A 13,003-nucleotide genomic window follows, 5' to 3' on the forward strand; every position below is an offset into this window, starting at 1 on the left:
GGTCATCCGATTAAACCGCAACCACCAACGCCATTGCTCAATTTCAAATCCGTTGTTCCGTGCCGGCGACGGAGTGCTGATGCTGCCGGGCTCGAGGTCTCTTACACAGTGGTCGGTATCGATACCCCATCTGCACGAGAGCCATGAGGAGCGCATGTACTATCCAAGTATAACCACTTGTACGAGGTTGCGCGATGGATGAGACCGCCAACGCCACCGACGTTTCTCCATGCTCGTCAACACGATATCTCACACGTAACATCTACGACGTCGACGACCTCGGGCTGCGCTTTCTCATAAAAGCCGGCAGCCTCGACGGCTTCTCGCCGCTCTCAGTCGTGTTGGTCGTCTTCTCCGGCGTAGTGCCCGCCCCGCCGGCAGCAGCAGCGGCGGCGGCAGCCTCCCTCTCTTTCCTAGGCGAGCAGCAGCAGCCCATGGCCATGTGGAGGATGGCGGCGAGGTCGACGAGGGCGCTGGCGAGCCACATGAAGACGAACATGCGCACGCCGAGGACGGCGTTGATGTTGAGCTCGGACTGCTGGGTGAGGGCGATCTTAGCGCCGACGCTCATGACGGTGCCGATGATGGAGGCGACGGTGACGAGGAGGCCCGCGATGCCGGCGAAGATGGCGACGGGCAGGCTCCACCAGCGCGAGCGCATGACGAGCGGGGTGACGATGAGGAGGGCGGCGGCGAGGGAGATGCCGGAGATGAAGAGGCCGAACATGACCTGCTGGCCGATGCGGAGGATGTTGAGGATGGTGCTGACCTCGGAGGGGAGGGCGATGGTGGCGCCGGCGAGGAGCTCGTTGGTGAGGATCTCGATGGGGTTGAACCACCACATGCGCTGGGGGGTTGAGCAGAAGGTGACGCCCCTGGTGATGGCGTGTTAGTAACGTTCGTTCCTACGATCGAGACACCTGGGGGGGCACTTACTCATCGTTGTAGCCTTCGCAAAAGTTCCAGAGACCGACTTGGTAAAAGTCGTGGAGTCCCAGGCTGCGGGCTACGGAGTTGAGGAGGACGGCGTTGGCCGAGGAGAGCGGGATGATGTCGGAGACATCGAGTTTGAAGAAGTAAATGTCCGTCAGAACGGGCTTGATGGAGGTGTTGCCGATGATGACGAGGATGAGGAAGATGATGGCGATGAAGTAGCAGACGGCCGCGGTGATGGCGCTGTTCCGGCGGACTTTGGCCATCGTGAGGGTCTTTATTCGGAGCTTGAGTTTTGGAGAGGAGGAGGATTGCGGTCGTCGTAGGAGGGCGGACTTGGAACCGGAATCTGGGACCCGGTGATGATGGAGTACAGTATACGGAGAATCTCTCCTCTCTCCCCAGATATCTCACGTAGATGCGTATGTGAGGGCAAGATGACGCGGTAAGGTAACCGGAGCTCTCTCTAACTTTGCCGATGGTCCGGAGAGGTGACAAAAAAAGAGAATTGAATAATACCCGGGGGATTCGTCCTGTTGAGCGATCCAGGCGCGGCCGTACTCGAGAAAGCCGTCCGTAATCCGAGAGTATTAGGCGTAGGCGTCTCGGGCCAAGGGGCTATGATGCGAAAAAAGGGAATCGGCCCTACGTGTGCAAAAAGGTTGGCGGAGCGGGGAGGAGTCGGGAAGCCAAAGAAGGACCAGAGACGGATAATGACGATGAGCGTCAGGAAGCTAGCTCGACTGATGGAATCCACTCGGCAATTTTGTGTCTGGAAGATGGAAAAGGAACAAAACAAAATGATTCCAGACCAGGCCAGGCCGTCACAATAGATTCGATGGAGTACTCCGTAAACACCCCTGGACTCTGGAGCCCTGGTGGTTGGTAAATACGGACAAGGCGTCAAAGACTCGAGGCAGAAGCAGGGCCAAGACACCGGAGCCAAACCTGGATGGATAGATGGACAGATAGAGAGACGAGAGAGGATAAAACAGAGCGGGACGGGTCTGATTGAGTTGGCATAAACCCAGGCGTATCGCTGTTCTCCGGGGGGGTTGCTTTCTGTGTAGAGGCTGAGGATGGTCCAGGTGTTTGCATGGGTCACTGACAGCCGGACAGGGAGAATGACGTCGTAGCAACCAATATCTTTTTTATTTTTTTCTCTCTCTACACTAATTTTCCCTCTCTTTCTGCTGCTACTGCTGCTGCTGCGTTTTCTGCATTGGATCATCCCAGCGTTTTTCTTGCTAGCGGCGCGCCACGGCTAGCGGGTCCGTAGGTATCTAAGTGGGACTCCGCTGCCTCATTCCAGGTTGTGCGGTGGGTCCATCCACCTCATGTTTCCAAGCTGCCGTCCATCTCCATTTCGTCTCACTCACTCACTCACTCACAGTCGCTCATATTCACAAGTTCACGGTCTTTTCACAGACAAGAACTCAACTCAATGGATAGAACACACAGACTCTCCAGTGACGGCACAGACGAATGGAGTGCAGCAGTCGATAACTGCATACTGCAGCATCATGGCTCACCTCGGGGCTACTCCTCGGGGCGTCAAAAAGGGGGAGAGAGACATCAAGTCCCGTGGCACCGCCGCGAGATCAGGTATCCGTACGTCAGTACCATTCTCCATCCAGAACAGGATCCCAAATGCCTTTCCAGTTTCGGGTTCCGAGGGGCCGTCTAAACGAGCTTCGCGCGGCCCCCATACGGATACCCGCAACCACCACCGTGACCACCCCCATCCCATCTGCCCATACTTGGTACAGCACCGCCTCCAAGCCTCCGTCGACGAGTTCCAGCCAACCGGGCCGTTGTGCCACTCTCTCCGCGGGCGGGGGATCTGTATCCTTCTGTGGGATTGGTAGCCACTCCTCAGCTGAAGTGGGATCATCACGGTTGACAGCGGTTACTAAGCGCAAAAGGAAGTTCGGCAAGCCGCTCGAAATGCAAATGGAACAGCAACAACTCAACAACGACAGCAGCCTGATCCACGACCCATCAGCAAGCCAGGTGCGTACCTAGAGCCAGACGGCGGCTGTGTGAGATGAGATTTCAATGGGTGGATTAATGGTTGGTTAGGGCCGCTTTCTCCTTGTTGCACCATCGATCCGACTCCCGGCCCCCGTACGGATGTCCCCCGTCCCGCCTTGTGTCTCCTGCAGGTTGCATCTCTCTTCCTCCTATTCGCGCAGATAGATATACGTGTATTGTGCTCATGATGCTCATCGCTGAGGCATATCCAAGGAGAATGACCCACGGAGGAGGGGTGTCGAGGTGTTTCTCTCCCAGGGACCAAGTCAGAAATAGTTTTGAAAATTCCCCGTCGTAGCATCCAAGGGTCACGATCCCGGCAGGGACCCAGATAGATGTCTTGACCTAAACAAACGAAATGAGGATGGGCGGCAAGTGTTGAGCCTAAAACTCTGTTTTGTTTTTTCTAGTACCCTTTTTTTTCGATCTTCCTGATCTACCTCTCAGCCTCAATGACGATGGTCATCGATGACCATTGTCCATATTTTTCCAGCTTGCCGGATCTTTGTTTTGCAAACATGACGAACAGTTTGGGTTTCTCGGATTCCAAGGAGACAAAGGCGCGTCCAGCAGGGCCATCCTGCACGCGCGTCCGTCCCCGCCACGCCGGCACAGGAGCCGGTGATCGCCAGGGATATCCGTATAGGGCCCCCGGTCCATGGCTTTCTGCGCTGTCCTTTGCCGCAAGCCACAGCCGCAGATATGCAGTGGTACCGTAAGGTAGTCAGTCTGGTACGGATGGGTAGATGGAACGGCGCGTCCATGACTTGACCTGCTGGCCATCTGTCGTATCGGGATTGTTGGTGGGTTACTTCCAGTCAATGTCTCTCAGTCTCTTGACAGCCTCTCTCAACATGCCAAATACAGTCACCTGCTGCCTGCTTGCAGTACAAGTATACGCACAAAACAAATGTGACAGATAGGTTCCAATGACATGACTGCGTGACCCTGTCGAGCTGGAGCTGCCGATGAGATGACCAGCAGGGACCCGGCACATCCCCAGCGATCCTCGCAGCAGCTTCCGGTGGTGGTGGGTCCGTCTTGATGGGGCTCTGTGCTCCTGGTGTCCACTATCAACCTGGCTAGGTGAGGTAGCTACTTGGGGCCCGGTACCCCCTGCCAGTTTGGCGGTAGCGCCGTACGGGGCCTGGGCCACCACCCCTCCAAGCCTCCAAGGCGTGCCGCAGGCCGCAGGCTGCAGGCTACAGAAAGAATGTCTGGGCCACCCCGGGGAAAACGAGGAAGGAAGTACACAAATATTATGTCATAGCTGGACGTAGCTGGACGTGTGCGAAGTCTCGACAATTGGCACAAAGGTCCAGGGAAAATAGTCGTTCCTCTAGACTCCAGAGTCTAGATTTCTCGTTGCTGGCTGGCGCAACATTGGCAAACGACCGCACCTTTCCTCTCTCATATGTGAAATTCTCGACCATTTCTTTCCGCCTCTGCCGTTGCGTGACGAAGAGAATAACGCCTCGAAAAAGAGTATACTAGGCACCCTAGCGTGCTTCTGCTTTTCGGCGGTATTTTTTGCTTGGGGATCGTCATCGAAACTCTCCTCGTCCGATAACCGTTTTTGGCTTCTGTCTCCCGTCTCCCGTCCCTCGCCCAACTCAAATTTCTTTCCCCCGAGGGGCGCACCGTGGTCACTGCGTCTTGCAGCCATCCCAGACTCTCTCAAAGTCTACTCCCAGACCTCGAATAACATACAACCATATCGAGCCCGGGAAACCACCCCTACCTTACCTTACCTGACCATTCCCTCGAGAAGCAACAACAACTCCACGACTTCCCTTCCCTTTCCTCGCGGCCACTCCACCAACAAAGTCCTCGCCAGAGAGGCTGCCTCGCCCAGCATGACAGGACCACTCTTTGCCCTCTCCCTCGGGCTCTTATCCCTCTTCACAGCCCAAGCCGCAGCGCAGGACCAAGTCAGCACGAGCACATTCACCCTCTCCAACACCGACGACGTGACTTTCCTCTCGGGAACCAAGACCGTCGCAGTCACCCAGCCCAGGACCCCAACGGGTCCCTACGCAACCTACACCTCGAGAATCACCCTCACAAATGGAGACCTGTCCACCATGACCGGGACCATGACGGTCACCGGCAACGTCACGCAAACCACCACAAATTCCGTGGGCCAGTCCGTCGTCATCATCTCGGGCCAGACCTCCGTCGTCACCTCCACCATCACCGGCACCGATGCCAATGCCACCCAGACCGAGACCGCACCCGCCGGCCCGACAAACACACAGCCCTGCAACAACTACGTCGAGTTCTGCGACCGCAAGTACAGCAACGTCACCGAGGTCGGGTGTCACAACTCCCCCTTTGTGCGCCCCGGGAACTCGGCCTCCAACCAGGCTCTCGATGTCACCACCCAGCTCAACGACGGCATCCGCTTCCTCCAGGCTCAGATCCAGTGGCCCACAAATGGCACGGTACCGCACTTTTGCCATTCTTCCTGTGATATCCTCGATGGTGAGTTCTGTTCAAGACCAAGCTTCATCCTCAAAGAGCCATTAGCTAACCTTACACTACAGTCGGCCCCATCACCGAATGGCTCACCACCGTCCGCGAATGGGTCGCCTCTCACCCGTACGACGTCGTCACCATCCTCCTCGGCAACGGCAACTACTCCACCCCGGACCTCTACGCCCCCTTCATCGAGTCAACCGGAATCCTCCAATACGCCTACCAGCCTCCCTACCTCCCCATGAGACTCGAAGACTGGCCCACCCTCTCCCAGATGATCTTGGGGGGCAAGCGCGTCGTCATGTTCATGGACTACATGGCCGACCAGCAGAAATTCCCCTGGCTCCTCGACGAGTTCTCCCAAATGTGGGAGAGCCCCTTTGACCCCATGGACCGCACCTTCCCCTGCACCGTCCAGCGCCCGCCCGACCTCTCCCAGGAAGCCGCCCGCGACCGCCTCTACCTCATGAACCACAACCTAAACGCAGAGTACAACATCTTCGGCGCCTCCATCCTCGTCCCCGCCGTGTCGTTGTTGAATTCGACAAACAACGCCACCGGCAACGGGTCCCTCGGCGGCGCGGCCCAGAACTGCACCCGCGACTGGGGGTTCCCGCCAAAGGTGCTCAATGTCGACTACTACAACTACGGCGACCCCGAGGGCTCCGTCTTCCAGGTCCAGGCTAAGATGAACAATGTCACGTACACGCGCGAGTGCTGCGGCAAGGTTACCGGCGCGTCGCCCGGCCGGCCGACTGCCTCGGCATTGGTGCTGGGTTTGGCTTTCGCCTGCGCCCTGCTGCTGGTCTAAATGGCTGACGTAAATTTTTAATGTCTTTTGCTAAATTTCCGGTTTCACGCAATGGAAAGCATGTCTGGCGTTTTGGTGGGGCTTGTTTAATGCATAGACGGGTTACATGGAGGCCAGAGGGTATTTCACCCTGGTAAATTGTATGGTCATTTTTGGAGGCATGATTACTTTACAATAGGATGCTGTCATGCGAGGCTTGCCACTGCATATAAAATACAACTACTATATTGACTATGCTGATATTCCAGATTCTCCGTATGCTATTCAAGTTGACATTAGCTGCTGCCAGGGGATGGTGGCCATGACTGAATGACTCCTCTTTGGGAGAATACGATTGTGAACCTGACCAACTCATAACTACACAACTGCATGGCGACCCACACAAGAAGTCTTACCAACATTCGACTCCGAGATGATCATGACGAGATACAGACAACTGCCTCCCGACAGCATCAATGAACTTGGAAGATTGGCTATTTGAAACCCAAATTCTCCCTTTTTTTTCCCCTTCCATCACAGCAAAAAATCTCTTTGGGCATTCGTTGAGCCCTCATTTCACATCACAGCCCAAAACCTATTTCCCAGGCGTGCAACGAGGTTTGAGGAAGAATCCAAGACCACCGTTGCCGGTCTGCTCTCCGTGCCCTCTCCCTGCTCGTCACGTAGACATGACTTTCAACAGGGAAGAAAACCCGAATGCCAGTTTTGATCAAAGTGACTTGTTGTTCGATCTCCAGATCGCCCACTGGCGGGGAGACAAAAGCTGACAGTCACGTTACCGGCGCAAAAAGTATACGTGGGATCTATTGTCTTTTTTTCCTTATAAACACTCTCTACTATGAATAAATGCTGGAAGAAGGAATTGAAGGGTAAGCTGTATCAGGAGATGAGAACAAAGAGCAGACGGTTGAAAATAAACACATCTCCTAGAACGAAAGATGATGGATCTAAATATCTGAATCGCCGATAGATTATAGAAAAGGGGAGAGGGGGTGGGAAGAGACAAACAAGGTCCTCTCATCTTTAAAACGGTGCAGTGCCATCGCCAAAGACGGAAGCCGAGGCTTACCTCCCCCGAACACACGATGGCAAGGGGAGAGAATACGCAGACGAATATACGCCCTTCCCCCGCCTCGCCCTGCCTCATATCCAAACCTCCCCCCCTCCCACCTCAACCAAGCCCAATCGATCCCCCGTGGTCGAGCGGTATAACGCCCTGGTCCGTTAGTACAGAACTTGGTATGAAATCTCGCGAAGCTCTACAATTCCAGATTTCGTAAGGTGCCCCGGTTCGATTTCCGGACTGGGCACCTGAGCTTTTGCCCTTTTTCTACCTTTGTTCTTGTTTGTATATATGTATATATTTATCCATACCCTTTTCACACCTTTTTTTTTTTTTACCAATTTCTCTAGGCGGGAAGGAAGGTAGGTCCGCCCGCCTATATGATAACCCTCGGCAACCACCTCAGTCTTTCGATAAGGTACGTACATGCCCCGGCTCCCCTTGTTTTGCGAGAACCCCCCCCCCCCCCCGGGTCGACGTGAAATGCTTATACAAAATACACTATCGAGAGGGTGCTCTCATACATTCATAGTAGCCGGGCTAACAAACATCTTCCTCACTGGGACAAAATGGTTCAAGGTCCCCCGTATCACACATATCTCGCACGTAAGTAATCATCATCTAAGGAGCCGCCGAGGCTTCTGCAGGAACATCAACACGGAACAGTCATTGAGGATGTATTTATTTGTGCAGCGGCGTCGTTTCCACCCGAAAGGGGAACCGACCGACCGGCCTATGTAAGACTCAAACCCTTTCCTCTGCCGCATCAGCCAATGCAAGAATCCATCCCCCGCAAAATAAACCAGGACAAGTATAGTCTCTCCATTCCCACTCCAAGACGAAGCCTGACGCCAATGATATGATCGTAAGAAACAGAACCAAGAAAACCGCGCACAAGAGTGGAAGGGGGAGGCGCGTCTTCTAATAATTCACACATGGACAGCGAAGGAGGGAGGTGGTGGAGTACCATCTGTAGATTTGCCCCTGAAACAAGTCTAAGCAGCAAAGTAGCGTTGAGGCTGGCTTGTGATTACCGCCACCCTCTAAAAAGGCTGGGACTTTGGGATATCTTCGATGACGTCCTGTAAGGAAACAAAGGCGCCTGGTCCGCCATTTTCCCGCAGATCATCAAGCAGCACGCTTGTCTGGGCGTAGACCTTTTCGAGCGCAGCGCGAGAAGATTTGCCCAATGATACTGTATGACGTTAATAACTAATCAGCATACAACCGGTGCCACGGAAAGAACTCACATAATATCGCAGAGTTGAGCTCCTCTGCCACCGCAAGTCGACCTTTCCTATCCAGCAGGTGTGCAACGTCCTTCTCCTTGAGCGGGTTTGCGTAGGCAAGGAGCGCGTAGATGTCCGCCAGGTGCTTCGTCACCTCTCGCCTAGGGTCGTTCTTGAACTCGGCGTGAAGCTCCTGACCGTAGAGCAGAGTTGCTATCTCGAGCTCGTTGATGTCGACAGTCGGTTCGTTGGAATCCTCAGTGTCCATCTGATCCCAAGCGCCGTTCTCGTTGCCATTAGCATCGAGATCCATCGCGCCCAGGTCGCCGCCATGGCCGTTGCTCTTCTTGGACTCTGACGCAGCCCTCATCTCAGCCGCCGTTCGGACCATCTCGATGAACTTGCGACAGCGCAACCGGAAGTAAACCTGCTCGTTATCCTTGAGAACTTGGGGATAAAAGGCGTTGGTGTGCTTCAGCGCCCTGTCGATGTCGCCTTCCAGCACAGCTCTCCTAATTCCTGTGTGTTGTCAGCATATAGACGATTTCCTCGCCAGAAACTTGACGTACTTTGCCGCTTGTTGGCATGCTCGTCGTCCTTAACATTGATTCCCTCAATGGGAGCATTCGGGTCGAGACTGAGTGCCTTCTTTTCCGCGTTAATTTCTTCCGCGAATGCCCTCGCAGTTTCCACATAACCGTCATGCTGCAAGAACTGAAGGACGAGCGCCTGTATCAGTTCTGTCTCGTTCATCGCTGGCGCTAAGCTTGCTGTACTTGTTTCCGAGATTTCCCTCCGGATACGTTCTTTTTCTTTCTGTGGTCCCAGAATCGTTAGTGATGTTTCCCTCAAGGCTAACGAGGATCCCGTGTATTGACATCGGAGTCAGACACCGATGCTGTATATCCACAGTAAAGCACGGCTGACAAGTGCCAATAGCGCGTGTTACTGAAACTCGAGACAGAGAATAATCGGAGGCAGAACAGCATGGCAGTAATAAGACAACCAGAATGTAGAAACATGCGGGAGTAGAGGTGAGGGAAAGGACAAAACTGACCGTCATCATGCCCTCAATGTCGAAAACAAAGGGCGTTTGACCGAAGTTGACACGAATGTGCTCTCCTGACTTCTTGAGACCAACTGTTGGATAGAGGCTACTGCCCTTTCCAATTTCGCGGAAAGCGGTACCTAGAAAAATGAGTTTGTCATCAATAGAGGTGAGGGACTGGGCTGCAATCCAGACATACCCAACATGTGGCCGTTCTTTGTGAAGAAGGCACAGCCAGTGCGGAAGTTGACACCACAGCCGATCACATCAGGTGCAGTAAATGGAGGCCCATAGTTCTTGCCGCCATTCTGCCCAGCGTAACAGTGTCCATCGTCGCTGTGGTAGCCCCACGAGTCTGGCTCCCAGCCCGGGGGTCTTGAGAGGGCCACAGTCTTGGCCGAGAACCCGATGCCAATCGTCATGCTAACCAATCGTCAGAATACTCGTCACAGACCCCACACCAGAGGTCATAACCTACTCATCTCTTTTGCCTGACAAAACCTGGACTTCGAAATAATAGATACCGCACTGCGGAGGCATCGGGTTGTCCGCACGTATACTGAACGCCTCATGATCCCGCTCCGTCTGGCCCCGGGGCCCAATGTAGCGAACTTCGAGCCCATCTGAAAGAATATCGAGAGCACCGTACTTGTCGTCCCTGTTCCACCTCGTAGGTAGTGGGGTAAACGCCTCATCGTCCTCGAATGCTGCAGTCTTCTCGATGACGTCGTAATTCACTCCTCGGTGCGAAGCCGGCTTACTGTGAAGACTGACGCTGCTCGCGCTCGTCGTCAAGTTTCCACCGGGCTGTGCCTGGGCCGTCTGGGACTCCTTCTGCGCCTGTACCTTTGCAAAGTGCGCCTCCTCTAGCCGCTGTACGTATGTCGATCCAGTCAAATACGATGGCACGAAGAAACCGCCGTGTCCGCTTGCGCCGCCTGGCCCTCCGTTCTCGCCCGAAGGGTTCGCCATAAACATATCAAAGACCCTCGAAAAGGACGGCAGATTGTTGGCGCCCCGCGACAAGCGCGCAGACGTGCCATTCAGACTGGCGCCGTTCCTGTCTGCGTCCATATCGCCGCCCCTGCTCGAATCGTGGTAGGCCGAGGCCGGTTCGAAGGTGATGTCGTCGGAGTTGTTGAGGATCTGAGAGATGACCGAAGTTCGGCCGGGGTGGGAGAGGTAGGGCGGGTTATAGTTTGGTGGTGCTCCGGAAGCGACTGAAGCGTAGGAGAAGCGGCGCGGCAGAAGACCAGAGCTTCCCGTAGGTGTGTTTGATTCCGTGTAATGTGCAGAACCATGGAACGGGTTCGTCATGGTGAGGGGTCGAGGTTCGTGGAGGGGTTGACCAGCTCGCGCACCCGTGACGTCTCGTACGCAAAGAGGAGCTTCGCAATGCCCCCGAGAAGCCGCAGTCCGAGCTTCTTAGGATGAGGTGACCAGTGGCAGGCGTGTCTCTGTCTGAGTACCGAGTGATTGGGGTCTCGAATGGGTCTAGAAGGGTGGTCGGTCTGAGTGACGGGACTCGAGTCGGGGGTCCAAGGAGCAATCGAGTTCGGAATTGCGTGCTAAGACGGAGGTTCAGATCGGTCGAGAGGCACTACTATGATGTGGGTGTGGAGATGGTTTGCCGGGTAACGGTGAAGTGCCTTAGTCAAGGTTCATTCCGGTGTAGCAAAGGAAGTGAAAAACAGCCGCACGAGACGAGTCGTTCGGAGGAGGAGGGGCTAAAATGCTCCGCTGGACAGCTCGATTATCATGATAACGCAGTGATGAGAGATCGGAAGATGGGGGTTGAGTGAGGTCAGGTCGGGGTGCTATCGCTATGTGGAGTACGTGAGCGGCACACAGGTGACAGCGTGAGGTGAGGTACCGGCAAGGAGCGGGATTGCTGGCGAGGTACCTTACGTGAGTCGGGGAAGAACAGGGCCAGGCAAGGTTGTTGTTGTTGGTGGTGGACGGAACGTGTGGAGTGTGCAGGTGCGGTACGATGCGGTGCAGTGACGGAGGTGAGGTCCAGCGCGCGGACAAATGATAGGCGCCCCCGGGTTCAGACTGGAGAGTGGCCTGGTGTGCTGGAGGGTTTGGTATGGCTGAGGTGAGGTGCAGTGCAGTGCAGTGCAGGTCTGGGCTGGGCTGAGCTGCTTAGTTGGGTTGGCTTGGCCATGTTCCGCCCGAGCGTGTCCCACCCGTCGTCCCGGTGCAAAAGCCCACGCCGCTACTACCTATGAAGGCATAGACAATCACGAGAGCAGGTCACTGTGAGAGGCTAACCCGCCAGTTGAGGCGCCAAACGGGGTAGCCAGTCGCAGCTTGGAGCAGAGCAGCCGCAGGATCCCCCCCTACTGCAGGCGAGACTTGTCAGGGATCATTGGCACGGTGCTATCGGAGACTAGCCTGGCCAGTTACTGTGTAGGCCGTATGTAGACTCCAGACTCGAGATATCCGTAGAATGCAAGACTCAAGAGTGTGCCCGTGGACTGTCGAGAGCAACCTAAGAGTGTGTTGCGCTTGTCTTGGAAGCGAAACACGCGGCTCCCCAGAAGGAAGCATCTCCGGATTGTGGTTCGCATTATGACGGGGCTGTTTCTGCAGGAACTGGGTCTCTGTTACAGTACCTAGGTGAATAGGTAGGCGGAAACGACCTGGCCATCATATTTGATACATTGATGAACAAAGAAGTCCTTGGGTACGGTCGCCGAGGCGGCGTTCGTTGCAAGCCTTCAAAGAATGGGAATGCAAGTAGAAACGTTGTCGTCATGCAGTCAAGGAAACACTGTGCTCCGCTGCCGGGGAACAGCGGCCAACGTGCCAGCCACAGCCTGCCAGGTGCCCAGGTGCCTGCCTGCCTTTCCATCCAGGTTGTCTGGACTCCGGCGCGAGTGCTCCAGCTCTCCACCTTACCTAAGCCAGATCCTCCACGCCCGATCCGACGCTTACATAATGTCACGTGGCCGGCACCAACCACCAACGTCCCTTTTCCCGGCCTCCTCCATCACAAAGAGGCAAACGAATCTTGATGGGGGAATCATGAAGGGAGGGACCAGTGCTTTTTTTTTTCCCGCGCACTTTCTCCCGATGGTGGGTTCCCACATGTCTCGCTGAATCGCATCAGCAACCTAACGCCCATCCATCCGTGCCTACCTTCCCTCACCGACAGTCACACCCAGTATCTCCATCTCCATCATCACGGTTCTACGATGCACTTGGTCCAAATGAGTAAAGAGTAGGTAAGACGCTGACCGCTGCGGCATGGCCAAGGATTGCACCAATTATCATGTGCAGTGCATACATACTCTACCTCTTCGGTTTCCAGCCTCCACGGTGTCTTCATCTTTCCCAACCAAAGCTCCTCAGCTGAGAGAGCACTTTGCGTCCATGCCTCATCTCCGGTCCAAGTGGGACTT

At 55.0% G+C, this 13,003-nt stretch overlaps 4 protein-coding genes across 4 annotated transcripts; 1 reads left to right on the forward strand and 3 right to left on the reverse strand.

Annotated features, from left to right (window-relative positions):
- Window positions 1-262: 262 nt before the first annotated feature.
- On the reverse strand, window positions 263-1,199 carry CABS01_01915 (SUR7 protein; the record flags this gene model as incomplete). Its single annotated transcript, XM_060535294.1, has 2 exons — window positions 263-875; window positions 937-1,199. 2 exons carry the CDS (start codon window positions 1,197-1,199, stop codon window positions 263-265), a joined length of 876 nt encoding a protein of 291 aa, XP_060398483.1.
- A 3,624-nt stretch (window positions 1,200-4,823) lies between these two features.
- On the forward strand, window positions 4,824-6,256 carry CABS01_01916 (tat pathway signal sequence; the record flags this gene model as incomplete). Its single annotated transcript, XM_060535295.1, has 2 exons — window positions 4,824-5,451; window positions 5,514-6,256. 2 exons carry the CDS (start codon window positions 4,824-4,826, stop codon window positions 6,254-6,256), a joined length of 1,371 nt encoding a protein of 456 aa, XP_060398484.1.
- A 391-nt stretch (window positions 6,257-6,647) lies between these two features.
- On the reverse strand, window positions 6,648-6,770 carry CABS01_01917 (uncharacterized protein; the record flags this gene model as incomplete). Its single annotated transcript, XM_060535296.1, has 1 exon — window positions 6,648-6,770. One exon carries the CDS (start codon window positions 6,768-6,770, stop codon window positions 6,648-6,650), a length of 123 nt encoding a protein of 40 aa, XP_060398485.1.
- A 1,592-nt stretch (window positions 6,771-8,362) lies between these two features.
- CABS01_01918 (SPRY domain-containing protein) lies at window positions 8,363-10,913 on the reverse strand (the record flags this gene model as incomplete). Its single annotated transcript, XM_060535297.1, has 6 exons — window positions 8,363-8,514; window positions 8,570-9,067; window positions 9,118-9,364; window positions 9,606-9,736; window positions 9,796-10,019; window positions 10,075-10,913. 6 exons carry the CDS (start codon window positions 10,911-10,913, stop codon window positions 8,363-8,365), a joined length of 2,091 nt encoding a protein of 696 aa, XP_060398486.1.
- Between the last annotated feature and the right edge of the window lie 2,090 nt (window positions 10,914-13,003).

Source organism: Colletotrichum abscissum, assembly GCF_030869225.1.
Source record: "Colletotrichum abscissum strain IMI 504890 chromosome Unknown Scaffold_3.1, whole genome shotgun sequence".
Classification (NCBI taxonomy): Eukaryota; Fungi; Ascomycota; class Sordariomycetes; order Glomerellales; family Glomerellaceae; genus Colletotrichum; species Colletotrichum abscissum.